This window comes from Aspergillus costaricaensis (assembly GCF_003184835.1).
Source record: "Aspergillus costaricaensis CBS 115574 unplaced genomic scaffold BO79scaffold_16, whole genome shotgun sequence".
NCBI classification, from domain to species: domain Eukaryota; kingdom Fungi; phylum Ascomycota; class Eurotiomycetes; order Eurotiales; family Aspergillaceae; genus Aspergillus; species Aspergillus costaricensis.
In genome coordinates this window covers 121509-136895 of record NW_020291816.1, presented here as the reverse complement: position 1 = coordinate 136895, position 15387 = coordinate 121509, and the positions used below count along the sequence as shown (strand labels likewise).

Sequence of the window (15387 nt, the reverse complement as noted above, 5' to 3'; positions counted from 1 at the left end):
CAGGAGCAGAAACCCCTCTGTTTGGCCCTCGCGTAGATTTTTCCGATACCCCGGTATCTCCGACGAACTGCCCCTTATAGTAGATTCTACCTTCAAGCTAAGGAATGAGCATTACGCAAATCGCCTTCAGACTATTTGCGGGGCCCCCTAGTGCACGTAGCCGACGATGATCTGTAAACCCCCACCCTCGCCTCCTCCGGATCCCGCCACCCTGTGTCGAGGTATGACTATTAGTGACACCTGCAGGTGTTGCGGTGACAGTATATCCTTATACAGGGAGGACACTTACAACGGATTGGTGTTCAACAGGGTTCCAGATCTCAGTAAGTTAACGGTAGAAAGTATCGTGTGCTCTTGTGATTATAAGAACTACTCCCGGTAACTTAGCCAATGAAAGTATATTCTTCCTCGGGTAATAGCATGTGCATAGTCGACCTTCCCCAGACAGATCCTTAAGCGCTCCCATGAGCAAAGAAGCAATATCCGTAATACTATCTCTAGGGACCTCAGTCAAATGTCTCTGAAGTACTCAGACACGCTCGATAGTAAGTAGTTCTATGATCTACAAGATGTTCTCGTCATCCCGCCTTATCCCTGTCAACCGAGGCTCGGGGATACCAAAAGCGGGGAGTGGCACCACCGTCACAACAACACCACTTCGACCTTCAACATTGCACATCTTACAGTTCTCACTCCATTACCCATAACCACAACCGTGTTAACAAACATGCAGGCCGTTGTCTTCAAAGGTCCTCTCGAGGTTGCTCTCGAGGAGCGTCCCATTCCTCAGATCCAGGATCCCACCGACGTGGTCGTCAAAGTACGCTACACTGCACTATGTGGGAGGTGAGTGTCCCAAGCATCCAAACTGAAGACGATCTCTACTAAGGACCTATATTCTACAGTGAACTACATGTCTTCCGCGGCCACCAGCCCTCCACAACTGGCTTCATCATGGGCCACGAGTTCACCGGAGAAATCATCGAAACCGGCTCAGAAGTCCACAATTTCCATACCGGTGACCTAGTCGTCTCGCCATTTACTGTGAGCTGCGGGGAATGCTTCTACTGCATGCGGGGTTGTTCCTCTCGCTGCGCCAAAAGCCAACTTTACGGCTCTGCGGTCTTGGATGGCGGACAGGCAGATTATGTCCGTGTCCCGTTGGCGGACTCGACGCTGGTCGCTGCGCCGAAGGAAATCGATGAGAAGAAGCTTGTGCTTATGGCGGATATCTTCCCCACGGGTTATTTTGCCGCTAATAATGCATTCAAAGGGATGGATGAAGCTACGGTGCAGGAGAGTACGGTGATTCTGTTCGGGTGTGGACCGGTGGGGATCTGTGCGTTGATCAGTGCACTGGAATATCGGCCGAGGCATCTTATTGCCGTCGATAGTGTTCCCGATCGGTTGGAGTTGGCGGGACGGTTAGGGGCCGAGCCGTGGAATTTCCAAACGCAAGCAGATGGGCTGAGAGGGAGAGTGAAGGAGTTGACGGAGGGCAGAGGAGCTGATGTGGCGATTGAGGTGGTGGGACATAGTAGTGCGCTGGCTATGGCGTTTGAGATGTTACGGCCCTGGGGACGGATCTCGAGTGTGGGAGTGCATAATGGCGAGATTCCGTGGACGGGCAACCAGGCCTACGGGAAGAATCTTCAGATTCAGATGGGACGATGCCCGGTTCGGAGTAGGTTGATCGTTTTATTGGTAGATTATTATGATGCTGACAACTGTATTATAGGCACCTTTGAAGATGCGTTGAAGTTGTTGGTTCAGAAGCAGGATACTCTTGAGTAAGTTTGATGGTCGGATGCGGTATTTATATATTGTTTGTACTGACAACGAGTCTAGTTTCATGGTAACCGACGTGCGACCACTATCGGAGGCTGTCCAAGCGTAAGTGTGATTTTCTTATATATAGGACGAGGCTAACAATGCGTAGATACAACGATTTCAACCATATGCGATCGCAGAAGATCATTTTCGAGGGCAGTAAGTGAGCGTTTTCGACGGTGAGGAGTTGGTGGTGACGGTCTTTGAATCATGCGGTAGAGTATTTTGCATCGAATGAACGCGTGTCATGTCTTTTCAATGAGCAGTCAAATTCATTTGTAAACGTCCATGATTGCAGCTAGATCCAATATGGCGATACTGTTGGTGTGTTGTCTGTCCGAACTCTTTGATGGCTATCAAGCAAAGGGATCCGTATGTGTCTGATACCTGCCAAGGGTGCCTAGGCTGTAGACGATAATCCAGGAAGCATTATCAATGACACTCCCATGAAAGGAAGATTTTGTGCTGAATGGACCCATGTCACATGTCGGAGCTAGGTCACCAAATACAGGCATAGTCCCCCCAAGGCTACGCATCTTTTCACTTCTCCACCCTCCTCCCACGTCTCTCCTCGAACAATCAAGTGCTACAAAAGGTATAGTTATTGCTGTTATTGTTACTTTTAACGCTTACAAAGGTGGATATAAACTTGTCTCTCATGAAATATCTGTTGAAGGTCATTTCTCCCTGCACCAATGGGCGCAGCTGCCACAGGGAAGGTATAGGCAAAGTGAAACACGCAATAGAACGGCAATAACTACAGCGATTCAGACCCCTGAAGGGGATAGATAAGTGATGTTTCTTGTTTATAATAACAGACATGTGCTACCACTCGATTCTATGCAGTAGCCAGCTTTCCTTGAGCAAGAGCCAGTCGATCGCGGTGCCACTACTCCCGTTAGCCAAATCATTCTGCATAATCGTCGGAGCAAATCTACTCACCTTCCCACAGGAGATAGGCTCGAAAAGGGCCGGATGTTGTTCATCAATACAAGACGGCACCACCTGACACACCGTCTCGGGATTGAACCCGAAGAAGAACGGCATCGAATACCGTGATGTGCTTTGCCGGTTATATACTCTGTGCACCGTGGATCTAAACCGGTTGTTAGATAAGCGCTGCAGGAAATCCCCAATATTGACGACAAGTGTGCCCGGGATGGGTCGAGCGTTCAACCATTCGTCAGATGACGACAAAACTTGCAGACCCCCCGACATGTCCTGCCAGAGTAGTGTGAAGCATTGGATGTCGGTATGTGAGCCGATGCCGACGTCGATTCTATCTTCTTTGAGTTCGGCCTCGGGTGTACCAGGGTAGTGAATGTATAGGCCATCGGCGCCGGGGTGCGTGATGACGCTATCGAAATAGTCCTCGGAGAGATCCAAGGCAAGCGCAAAGATACGGACCAGTTTTCTCGCCAAGGCTAATCGTGCTTGCCAGAATGAAATGGTGGCTTCGCGAAAACTTGGGAGATGGGCGGTCCCAGCCCAGAGGGGGAAGTCATCCCAGATCCGATCATCTGGGGTGTCTGGTCCTGCGGTTGGGTCATTGCGGCCGTTGTAGCGAAGGGAAAAGGTCTCTTTCCGGTCTGTTACTGTGTTAATGACCCATCGCTCACTATTGGTTGTGAGGCTGACCCTTTGTCTCAGATTTGTTGACCTGGGTAGTTCCTACCGCATGGTATCCATCCATATGCATTAACTTGAAGTTTGATACTTTTTCCTTTTCCTCCTGCGGCTGATGGAAAAAGGCTTTGGCTTGCGTGAGAGCGCCCGCGATCATATCCTCGGAAATCCCATGATTCGTGACGTAGAAGAATCCTATATTCTGAGCAGCAGCGCGAATCTTCCCGGCGAGTACAGTGCGTGCGTCAAGGTCGCCATCAATACCGACCAGATCGATCACAGGAATCTCATCGTCGCTCGGGAGGCGAGGAGGGGCAGTTGACACCCTGCGGTATTCCGGTCCATTCAGCGTCAATAGCTCGACATGGGTATATTCGGGGGTAGCCATAGCAGTCATCGTACAGGTCATCCCCACGGTCGCTTTATTTTGCTTCGGTCTGGCCTTGTAAGGCTATTTGTTCATTTGGCCTCCGTGGTGCTTCTTAATAGCGATGATATATGTCCGATGGTGTGCTGCCACGGCAATCCCCGCAATCTCTTTGGTGGGGAATACGGTCGAGGCCGAATGGTTGATAAGCATGGCGATACAAACCTAACGCCTTATTGGCCCGAGCTTAAATGACACTGGCACAAGGAGGAACCAGGTCTGCCCAGATGATAAAGGAGTCATTCCAAGCCGCTTTAGGTCGCAGCCAAGAGATAAGGTGTGTCTGACCGCTACAGAACCATGGCATTCCTTATCGGCCTGTGTGCTCGGTTGAATAAATGCGGCCGAGGGCCAGCATCAATCTTCGTCAAACCGCAGATCTTAGAACTCACAACATGAGTTCCATATGGGAAGGGATCCACGAGCGGTTGCTTGTCAAGAGTGTGGACCAAAATGGTAACATAAGACCTGTGGGAGTCCTGGATAATGACTCGATCCGACCAACTCCAACTAAAGACCGAAAATGGACACGCCTCACATACCTCTTCTTCTGGTTCTCGGCTACGGCCAATGTGAGCAACTTGTACGCATCAAGCACTGGCGTATCCATGGGATTGACCATGTGGGAGGCCATCGCCTGCTCCTTTACCGGCCAGTTCCTCGCAGGTTGCCTAATGGCTCTCAATGGGCGGGCTGGCGCGATGTATCGAATCCCCTTTCCAGTCCTATGTCGTTCTAGCTTTGGTCCTTGGGGTGCCCTCTGGCCAACATTCAACCGGGCAGTAATGAGTATAGTCTGGAACGGCGTCAATGTCACACAAGGAGCTCAGTGTTTATAGTAAGTATCGCGGTCCTTTCCGACGCACATGACTGAGACCGATCCAGTGTTTTCTTGCATGCAATCTTCCCATCAATCGCTCGTATTCCTGATAAGATGGGACCAAAGTCTGCCTTGTCGTCTGCGCAGATGATATGCTTTCTCGTTTACTGGTAAGTACGAGTCCACCCAATAGCTGCGAGACACTAATAGGCGACAGGCTTATCAACTGCGCATTCCTCGTGGTTCCTGTGCCTAAGATGAAGAAGCTTATCTACATCAAAGTAGTAGTCTACTATGGCGGCGCTTTTGCCATGTTAGCTTGGGTAGTATGCCTGGCTGGGGGTAACCCTCCTGCCATTCACGAGCCCTCGACAGTTCATGGGAGAGCCAAGAGCTGGCTTATTTGCAAGTTCCTGTTTTTGGGGCTGGCCAGCTGCGGGACCTTCATTTCCAATGCCGCGGACCTCCAGCGGTACGCAAGGAAGCCTAGCGACGTGATCCTAGCACAGGTCATCAGCTTTCCGCTCTCGGGATTACTAGTGGCTGTCATCGGCAACATCATTGCTGGATGTAGCAGAAGTATATTTGGAGAGGTACGTCTCATTTCTTTTTAACGCGTCCGCATATAGACAACGTACTAACGAAGTCAGCTGATATGGAATCCCCTGACCTTCTTGGACAAGCTGATGGATGGAGAAAGATACACGCCGGGCAACCGCGCTGCCTGTGCTTTCATTTCATTGGCTTTCGTGTACTCGACTGTGTTCTCCGCCATTTTCGAGAACTCTATTCCGTGAGTATCCTATAGCTCCGATATCAGATTTTGACTAATCGCTCGTACTATGCAGCGCTGGAAATGACATTGCAGCTTTACTTCCTCGTTACATTACAGTCAAACGAGGGTTCTTTATCTGTGCCAGTCAGTATTTCCCCAAAAGTCTAGTCTTGCTGTCACTGATAAACATAAAGTCCTGTCCTTCGCTATCTGCCCATGGTACCTCCTCGCCACAGCAGCCGTATTCATTACCTTCCTCTCCTCGTATCAAATATTTCTCTCTGCTATCGCCGGTGTTCTGATATGCGACTACTACCTGATCCGACGGGGATGGCTTGATATTCCGGCATTATACACAGGACGTACCGATGGCGTTTACTATTTCTTCCACGGATTTAATCTCCGCGGCTTTGGTGCTTATCTTGTGGCAGTTGCGCCAAACTTCTACGGTTTCCTTAACCAGATGGGCGTCAAGGCACCCTTGGGTATACAACGGTTTTACTTTGTCGCGTACCCTGTCGGCCTGCTTATTGCATTCGGCGTGTATTACCTCGGATGTGTCGTGTGGCCTCCTGCGGAAACCGAGAAGACGGGCGGGTGGAAAGAGCCAAAGGAATACTGGGACGAATTCGATCCCGACCGAGTAGACGGAGTTGAGGCGGTGACGGTGCTGCCAGTGGTCGTCAAAGACGAGAACGGTGCTAAGACTGGGCTGGACATCTTGAGCAAATCTTGACGAGCTACTGATGGCAAATCACGGTCATCATATTTTAAGAATTCCTAATTTCTATGGCGCTGCCCAAAATGTGGCCTTACTTATGCTAAAGAGGCAAAGAACAAATCCTGCTGCGAGGAGTGACAAACCGAGACGGGACAATGTTGGGAATACAAGACAGGATATATCATAGAACAGTTTGTCAACATATAATTATACCATTTGGACACAATGCTCCATCCATCACACAGATTTGCATCTAAATCTTTGCAGAGGCATCAGCAGGCTTCCTGCGAAGCCTTGCAGGAGCTTCAGACAATGTATCGTTAGCTACAGCCCCTGTGGTGCTAGGGTCCAATGCCAACGCAAATGCAGTGATCAGTGCAGCAAGGCGACGCTTCTTCCCGGGTCCACTGCACTTCATAATTTCAAGCGCCTCACGCTGAGGACCCAGGTGTGTGCCTCCACCAACTACTCCCACCGGAAGGGACGGAATATATAGTGACACCGTCAGAACTCTGGTCTCATAGTTGTATTCTGGGGTGAGCTGGCTCCAGCATGATTCGGCGATGCTGGTAACGTCCTGCCCCGTAGCGATGAAGATAGCAGTCGCGATGTTCATTGCATTGGCTGCATAACCGAATTCGCCTGCTCGCACGGCCCCAGCCTGAGCACGGTTCAGAGCCTGGTAGATGGACTCGGTCGAGCATCCTAGCACCTCCTCGGCCACCTCGTTGCTGATCATCCCCCATGCCATGGCCTCGACGCCGCGTGGTTCCTGCACATGTGACCAGCCGGCTTTCTTTTCCCCGGACATTCCTGCTTCGAACTGAAAGCCCCGAATCTTCAGATCCTCACAGAGAGGGGTGTCCAGAAGCAGCTCGTGGCAGGCTCGATGAGTTGCGATGGTGGCCATATTCTGACCGGTAGCGTCGCCACAGTTGTAATTGAAATGCACATGCGTTGCAGAGCCAACTACGGTCGGAGTTACGGACAGAAGCTGGATTCGGCGACTAGTAGATTCGGCAAGCCGCTTTAACTCGCCCTGAAGGGTCGGCACCTTTTGAGCGAAGGCCAGAGCGTTGGCTGGCGAGTCAAATATGAAAGCGGGAACTCTAATCCTCCGTTAGTCGGAGATCGCCCCGATCTTCTGCTCGCCAGGACCGGGGATGGTTGAAGGTGGGATTCTTACTTGGACATGGCATCACGGAGAGCGACAATGTGAATCCCCCCACTACGGTTGAAAGCCTTACAACCCCGACAACAACTGAACTTGCAACTAAAGCTGCTTCGGTGGTAGCCAGCGGTGCATATACCTCTTGAACCTCTTCGCCGGTAGTGCCGGTCTCCCACACCCACAGAGGTCCAGCCAAACCCACGGGCACCTTCACACAACCGATAAGATTCTCAATCCGAACCTGTGTGGGATCAATGGGATGGGCAGTGATTTCCTTCAGGTTCTTCGTGACCTGCTGAAACTTGCCATTTGTGTTTCCAACGGGCAAAGACATGGTAACGGCAACGAGAAAAGAACTACTATAGATAATGATGAGACAGATTCGAAGAGCAAGAAACAGGATACCCCAGCCAGCATTTATAATGCCTGGGGGTTGTTACACGACCTCGCCAAAATTCTGCATCTTTGTCTGCAGAAACCAATATTGCACAAGTCCAAACTTTCGCTTATCGCTGCTCACCAATGACATATTGTTCTCCTGCTCATGTGCCACATTCAGACCCGCAAAGCAAGATACCACCCCGCCAGTCACTGTAGTAAGTAGTATTTGAATGATCATTTCAGCTACGCCTGTTTCCGCAAAGCCGAATTGAGCGGTATATTTTCTTTTTCAAACACTTTGATCTACACAGTTCCCAGACTCTAATTGGTTTGCTCGGACTAACTCGGCTCGTCGGGAATAATCATAGGCTGTTTATTCAAATTGGAGAGATTTGCGTGTTCTTCTTAACCCCTGCATGGCCTCCGCAAGGAGCCGGAAACAATTTCCGGTTCATGTGCACGTAATCTGTGCACTGCCATTGGTCGCGTTTGGACAGTTGAGTTATGCCACTACTGCATTATCATTCATTAGCTGACCATTTTGGCGCTTACTATGAAGCAAGATACATGGAAATCAAATCAACTGCAGATGCGCGGAAGATACCCTCGATCAACGTAGATTTGCCTTGGTTCTAATCGATCCTGAAGAACGGCTATTGTAAGTCCCGCCCATGTCTTACTGTTCCCTCTATAACTCGAAATAGACCCCGAAGCATAGAAATGGGATAAGAAATTTGATGAGAAACTAAAAGTTAAAGATGGGTGATTCTTCTGAATAAATTCTTGGATCAAAGTAGAGCAGAGGGCAGGGGAGTACTGGAAACAAGCGGGACAGAGAAAGAAAAATGAGAGTTGTCTGGAAGCTTTTTCCTAATATTGCTGTTTTTGCAATGATTTCTTTCTGCTTATAGGCCATAGAGGGAATTATCACCCAAAACGAACCGAATATGATACTAAGAATGAATCGACATCTTCCGATACTCCACTTCAAACAAACACTCAATTCATCTTTCCGCGCGTCCATCACACGAGGTATAAATACTACCTCATATATCTTCCATCGCCCATTAACCGATCCTATCTTGTCATCTCCTCATTCCTTATTAGACCGTACGTGACCAAGCACATCTCACATCCTGCAAAAGCCATCATGGAAGCTACCAACGGCTACAACCACGACGAGTGGGATACCTATTACAAATGGGAGCCTGAACTTGCAATTTTCCACCAGAAGGCCCAGGAAGAGCAGAACCACATGTTCATCCAGATTGACCAAAACGATATTTACGCCTCACAATGCCTTGGGAAGCTTGTCATGATCGACTCACTGGACAGGATATATGACATCCAAAGCGGACTTACCGATTATGATGAATCCATGCAATTCCTCAAGCAGATTGACTTCTACCAAGTCATGGCTGAGCCGAGAGTCTGGCGCCACCAGACTACCATTTATCAACTGTTGGTTGACCTGTGCGGGCAACTTGAACAGTTGGTGTACATTGGTGAGTTGAAACCTCATATCTCTCATCTACCGATGGGATCCTTATTCGTCTTATTAACTATGTGATAGTCGAAAGTGCATTCGAGTTTAGTCCCGAACATGCTGAGCAGATGATCTTGAACAGCTACGTCAAGTGGCGCTGGCATCTATGCAGTGTGGTGATTGAGGATATCAAAAGGCGAGTGGATGATCTGAGTAAATATTTCGGGCGTTGGGCCAGACAGACCCCTGGAGATTATGGGGACATATTTCCTCCGAACCCCCTCGACCAGGAAAATCAATCTGATGCATCGGAGGTGTCGGAGATTCGGGGATTGACTAGGTTTGGGGCAGTAGCATTGAATTAAGTCTATCAAAACGGGAAATACATTATGTCGTACCTTCATAGGTACATCAAAAGACGTCAGTCTGTAACTATGAGTACAATAGAGAGATATCTGCAGTAGCCTGATTATCCATATCTGAGTGTAGAAATGTAGGCTGCCAGATGAAGTCAAGAGAGTAAATATCAGGCACAGAATTCACACGCATAGGATAGAACAGACGGGACAGAGTGTAAATCTAGCTTGTTCATCTTCACAGATCCGTCCCATCATCCTCCATCATCTTGTTTAGTAATTAAGACGAGTGACCAGTAGACCTTCCACATTCATCCCATCAGATTTCCACCTTCATCAGGGCAGACCTAAAGACTGGCTTGAGAAGGAAATGGTCATGTATACATGGTGGCCTTCGTTGGATGGTTAAAGATCGTGTGGCACAGGAATATACCGCCTTATGGACCATTATGTTGGCTGCCTGTTAGTTGTCTTGACAGTGGAATCTCACGTAATGATACTATGCGAGTCTGACGGAACATTCCGACTGAATATATTGTGACGCGTAATAAGACTTGTAGTGGAAAAATTTTAAGTGTGAATTTGATTCAAGGCCCCGAAAGTCCCAGTGTTTCTCGGATTCGTCGAAAGGTAGCAACAATGTCTTGTGTGTCTTCAGAAGTGGAATGGTTTGAGATGATGTGACTTCCACTTAGGGTGCTCTGTCTTAGCCGTCCATCTTCCAACTTCTATCAGGCCAGTCTGGCTAGTCACATAATATGTGACGTTTTAAGCGGGGAGTCCCTATTTCATCTTATGGTCTCACTGATGTTGAGAATATCAGACCGGTTGACTCATGTTGGTGCAACACCAATATCTCCGATTACCCAATGATAAGGTGGAAAATCCCGTTTTCACGAAATGTGAGATCCACGCTTACCATATGGGAATGATTGACGCTGGTGCAGTTGCGGTTCATAAAGTTTGTCTATAGCCAAACGGAGATTTCATCAAAAGTTTAGGAACTCCCCGTTAACACCATTGCTCGAGGCACCTGGTAGTCATGGATTTGCCACCTGTCCCAAGCATAAATAGGACCTGCTGTGCCCTTCTCGTCCGCATTCTTTCATCACACTGCTCAACAGTGCTTGGCTGACCATGGTGCCGCTACACAGAAAGTTGTGCACTTCTAACCCCTCAACAGCTAGTCAATAAATCCATGATTTTGAGTGGTATGACTCTGACGATGGAGGTTTCTAAAGGTGCATCTGAATAGTGTAGTGAGCATCATGAAATACGCTCTGGCACTGTTTTGCAGCTCTTAGCAGTATGCACTGCTAAATTTCTCTTACCTTGTTTTCTTTTGTTTTAAGGAGGCGCTACGGCTACACCAGCCAGGATCCCTCCACATCAACCTTCGCCCATGCTTTCCTACCATCTGCCTACCCTAGAAGGTTGACTAAGCCCTTAAGGGTAAGGCTAGGTTTTCAAGCGGACGGAGAGTCTGCCGCCGTCATTTTTGGGGTCATTCTTGATGGGGTTATAATTCTTATAGCTCAGGGGGTGACTGATAAAGATGGGAGGCGGTGGGGATTTCTGTCTGCAGTGAAAATGCAAGCTTTTACCTTACGGGGAACAAGTCTTACCTTCCAGGGTAGACAGTGGGCGTGACATTAGTGAAGAACGTGAACGAACGCCTGGCTGTGTGGCGGGATCGTCCCGTTCTTCTTATCATCTATATCCATGTTTCTTTACTGTCGGTCCTGTGAAATATATCGTCTCCTATTGCTGTTGTGACTAGACGATGGGTTTCTCTGTTCAATGGGGGTTTATTGTCGTGTCTATAAGCTTTGTCTACATAAGACCTGAATAGAATCACCCGTTTGAAACGACCGAGGCTCACTGTCTACATCTAACCTAGACTCTAGTGGACCATCTGAATAGTCTAGCCTAGGCTTCCAGGGCGAAGTCAAACGCCATACCTTACACCACACGAGCCCTGAGAGACGGTCAAAAACTGACCGTAGCATGTCATCTTAAGAATGACTCAGCCTTGACATTTCATTCTCCTCCGTAGCCACATTTGTCTACTCCAATTCTGACCACTAAATGGATATAACTTGTGTCAGAGGAAGCTTGTGACTGAGAGTTGTGGGAAATGCGGGCTGGGATCATTGAGGAGGTGACTTCGTTGGTGTTTCTTTGGTTTTGTCGGCCGGTCAGATATAGTCTAACCCTATGCTGAGCATGTCATTCCACTAATAACTCATTTTTACAATCTTATTTTCTGTCTAGCCACATTTGTCTACTCCAAGTCTGACCACAAAACTCATATATCTGGCGTCAGAGGAAGCTTGTGGCGAGGGAAATCGGGATTTGCCAAAAAGAATTATCAATGGGGCCGATTTATGGTTTGTTTGCGATTCTGCCAGCTGCCGGAGGAAGACTTTTCCCCTTGAATTTTTTATTTCTAAATCCCCGTCGCCAGTTCCCCCATCACGCCAAAATTCTTTCGGTGACCTTCTATGCCTTTTTCCATCCCTCATACAGCTTTCCCTATCATTACCTCACTCTTCATACCTTCTTTCAAGTTTCCCCTTTGCATTCTGTACTACCATCTTCACATACCATTTATTGATTTTCCACCTCCCTTTCGTCTGTTATCTCCCTATGCCCCCGCTCACATTTCCAATATCTCTTCGCCCTGTCCCACTATCATGCCTTTCTCCTGTCTGCTGTCTTTCATTACCTTTCCTGTACCACCCAAAGGCCTCATGTATAAATCCCTCCTGCTTCATATTCTCTGTTTGCTTAGTCTTTCATTGTCTTAACTTTTGAAGTGTCTTGTTCTTTCTTACTGTTAGTTCTCTTTTGCCTACACTGTTTACTCTTTCCTGTCCTTAACCTTTGGGTGGTTTTCTTTTTTTCTTTTTTTTTTTTTTTTCTTTTCTTTTCTTTTCTTTTCTTTTTTTTTTTTTTATGACGCAATGATACGAGTTTTTGAGCGGAGGAACCTGGTTTCTCCTAACACTCAAGCTGATCCCTCAACTATATAACATACCGTGTAGTCGTAGCAGGCCCATCAAGCCTATTCTGAAGTAGTTCCATATTAGCAGTCAGATGCATACGTAGAGTTAATTGTAAGTTAAAACGTAAAACAGCATATCCCGGACGTTCCCATGGTGAAACAATAAACGTATACTTTTATCCACTATCTAACAAACTCTAAACAAGCTATACCCCAGTCAGACACATCTCACCCTTCATCCATTTCACATCAACCCCCCCTACTGACTTCTAGCTGCCCGTTCCCGCTCCCTCCTCAATCTTCTCTGCCTCCATTTGATCCCCTTCTGCATAACCACCCACAAACTCGGCGACACAATTACGGAGATCAATCCCAGTGTGGTATACGCCCATCCCTGTCCCATTGCCTCACTCATTGGTGTGATGGCCGCCGAAGCTGCAGCTCCCAACTCACAGCGAAATAAATTACACGCTGCCGTTGCAGCCGCAGATCGACTAGGCCACAGATCAACAAGAATGGCATTCAAGACCTGCGACGTGCCATTCAGACTCCACCCCGAGATGAAGAGCAGGATGATCGGCGCAGCTAGATTGACTTTGTGGCCGAGGACCCAGCCGTAGGCGATCATGGACACTATGCATGTGTAATACATCGGCAGTCCGACTTGCAGCCTTGCTTTTTCAATATTAAAGTTCGTAAGGTCTTGTCGTACATTCCGGATAACGGGCAGTCCAGCCTTGGCAGCATGTCGACGATAATTCCAGTCCATTAGACGGCCTGTGGTGAATGCTGAGACAATGCCGCCGGCCCCAATAGGGAGGTACATCAGTCCTGTTTCGATGTCATTGAGATGGTAGGTATCATGGAATGAGGTCGTAGCTCCAGTCATTACAGCGTAGAAGCATGCGAAGGTTAGCCCCGTGGCAAGTAGGATAACGCCCGTTTCGAGGTCGGCAGTGACCTTTAGTGTGGACATGGGTGATGGGCACCGGAAGGAGTAGTTCTTGCGTACTTCGGTGAGTTTGCTTTCCTCCACGACGAGACCTTTGGCTTTTCGGTTGCGGTGCCGGATTGTGTCGCTGAGGTTTTTGTTTAGCGTTGGGGGTGGAACGGAGCCGTCAGCGACCACTTTGCGGCAGGTCTCGGGGAGGAAGAGTAAGAGGGGGAGGAAGAAGGCGGCGGAGTAGATGAGAAGGAACCAGAATATCCAGTGCCAGTTGAGGTACTGACTGAGGAGTCCACCGATGATTGGGGATAGAGAAGGCCCGAGCATGCTCCCTAACGATGCGAATGCAATGTATGTTCCTCGTTCTGCGGATGTGACTAGGTCTCCGACCAGGCCGTTGGCCAGAGCCACAGTGCCGCTGCTTCCTGCACTTTGAAGGCATCGTAGACCTAGTAGTGAGCTGTAGTCGTTCTGTAGGCTGAGGCCGAGGTTGGCGGCGATGTAGACGGTGAAGCAGATTATGTAGGCGGGACGTCTGCCGGCTGTGTCTGAGAATCCGGCAATTAACATGGGAGCAACGCCTTGCATTATCTGCAGCATAAGATATGCTGTTAGTAATTATAATGCTTTTGGGGAGACTTTAGACTCACCAGGTAGGTCGTGACAGTCAAGTCAATCTTGGATGTGGAGACGTTCAGCGCTGCTGCTATCGTGTCCATGGCAGGGAAGTAAATGCTTGAGGAGAGTGGTGAGAAGAAGCTGGCCATAGAGCCGGTCGCCACCATGGCTCGCTTTTGGTTGACTGTGAAGACTGAAAATACATCCAGCCTTGGTGGTGCATTCTGGCCTGGCTCTTTTTCTATATCGGGGGCGTTAGCCTCTGTAGGCGATGAAGAGGATGGGTTGTCGTTCATATTGGACACTTGATTTCTTTGTGGAAGCTCTTTTCAGATATGAACAAATGAGAATTCCTTTCATTCCTCAAGAAAAAGCAGGGTTGAAGGAGTAAAAAGAAATGATGCTCACAGTCCATTATTGTGACAGCTCGAGGCTATCCCGGTACCGGCTTCCTATCCCGGAACCGGGCTTCTCCACCAATCAAAAAACAGATCCTCATCCATACATCCCGTTACCGGGTTTCCAGCAGCAAGCATAAAATGACCCAGTATACCCAGCAACTGGTCATCATCAAAGTCGAACAGTCATAAAATCACTCTTCTATTGCAAATATATTAAGCAAGTCAACGACCATGGCAACCGAGAAAGCCGCTCTCCTTCTCCTCGACGTACAAAATGGCATCGTCAACCGTCTCGAAAACACCTCCCAGTACCTGCAAACTCTATCAACAGTGACACAGGCGGCCCGCAACGCCCAACTCAACATCATTCATGTGGTAACAGCCTTCCGTGCTGGTCATCCAGAATGTAACCCTCGAAACCTCAGTGTGGCCAGAGCCAAGGAAATGGGGGCTTTCCGTAACAACGATGAGTCTACCCAGGTTCACCCTGCCGTGGCACCCCGCGACGAAGAGCCTATCGTGACCAAGTATCGTGTCTCGGCTTTTACTTCAACTGAGTTGGATCTTATCCTCCGGTCGATGGGTATTACAGAGGTGGTAATGGCAGGGCTCATTACCAGTGGAGCTGTGCTGTCGACCGTTCGTGCGGCTGCGGATCTCGATTACAGTGTGACTGTCTTGGAGGATGGGTGTATGGATCTGGATCCGGAGGTGCATCGGGTTTTGATGGAGAAGATATTTACGCGCCAGGGACGCGTTGTGAGTTCGAAGGAGTGGGTGGATGAGATTACGAAGTGATCTGCTGTTAGTTGTACTGAGTGT

At 48.7% G+C, this 15387-nt stretch overlaps 7 protein-coding genes across 7 annotated transcripts; 4 read left to right on the top strand and 3 right to left on the bottom strand.

The window, feature by feature from the left end:
- Positions 1–663: 663 nt before the first annotated feature.
- On the top strand, positions 664–2128 carry BO79DRAFT_195022 (alcohol dehydrogenase family protein). The gene is made up of 5 exons (XM_025681099.1): positions 664–846; positions 906–1684; positions 1739–1790; positions 1849–1893; positions 1940–2128. The coding sequence occupies exons 1-5, from the start codon at positions 728–730 to the stop codon at positions 1995–1997; spliced, it is 1053 nt and encodes a 350-aa protein (XP_025539341.1). The 5' UTR covers positions 664–727; the 3' UTR covers positions 1998–2128.
- A 540-nt stretch (positions 2129–2668) lies between these two features.
- BO79DRAFT_287584 (isopenicillin N synthase family dioxygenase) lies at positions 2669–3855 on the bottom strand (the record flags this gene model as incomplete). Its single annotated transcript, XM_025688603.1, has 3 exons — positions 2669–2719; positions 2773–3419; positions 3469–3855. Coding segments are annotated over 3 exons (1085 nt in total), but the record flags the coding sequence as incomplete, so codon positions are not given.
- A 423-nt stretch (positions 3856–4278) lies between these two features.
- Positions 4279–6214, top strand: BO79DRAFT_195016 (nucleobase cation symporter-1 family protein; the record flags this gene model as incomplete). Its single annotated transcript, XM_025681098.1, has 6 exons — positions 4279–4721; positions 4769–4873; positions 4921–5296; positions 5354–5496; positions 5552–5622; positions 5673–6214. 6 exons carry the CDS (start codon positions 4279–4281, stop codon positions 6212–6214), a joined length of 1680 nt encoding a protein of 559 aa, XP_025539339.1.
- A 238-nt stretch (positions 6215–6452) lies between these two features.
- On the bottom strand, positions 6453–7704 carry BO79DRAFT_265722 (hmg-CoA reductase; the record flags this gene model as incomplete). The annotated part of the gene is made up of 3 exons (XM_025686902.1): positions 6453–7308; positions 7386–7460; positions 7553–7704. The coding sequence occupies 3 exons, from the start codon at positions 7702–7704 to the stop codon at positions 6453–6455; spliced, it is 1083 nt and encodes a 360-aa protein (XP_025539338.1).
- A 1197-nt stretch (positions 7705–8901) lies between these two features.
- Positions 8902–9602, top strand: BO79DRAFT_228551 (uncharacterized protein; the record flags this gene model as incomplete). Its single annotated transcript, XM_025683972.1, has 2 exons — positions 8902–9303; positions 9342–9602. The coding sequence occupies 2 exons, from the start codon at positions 8902–8904 to the stop codon at positions 9600–9602; spliced, it is 663 nt and encodes a 220-aa protein (XP_025539337.1).
- A 3257-nt stretch (positions 9603–12859) lies between these two features.
- On the bottom strand, positions 12860–14460 carry BO79DRAFT_148456 (MFS transporter; the record flags this gene model as incomplete). The annotated part of the gene is made up of 2 exons (XM_025678544.1): positions 12860–14137; positions 14197–14460. The coding sequence occupies 2 exons, from the start codon at positions 14458–14460 to the stop codon at positions 12860–12862; spliced, it is 1542 nt and encodes a 513-aa protein (XP_025539336.1).
- Positions 14461–14777: 317 nt separating this feature from the next.
- BO79DRAFT_265716 (cysteine hydrolase family protein) lies at positions 14778–15363 on the top strand (the record flags this gene model as incomplete). The annotated part of the gene is made up of 1 exon (XM_025686901.1): positions 14778–15363. The coding sequence occupies exon 1, from the start codon at positions 14797–14799 to the stop codon at positions 15361–15363; it is 567 nt and encodes a 188-aa protein (XP_025539335.1). The 5' UTR covers positions 14778–14796.
- Between the last annotated feature and the right edge of the window lie 24 nt (positions 15364–15387).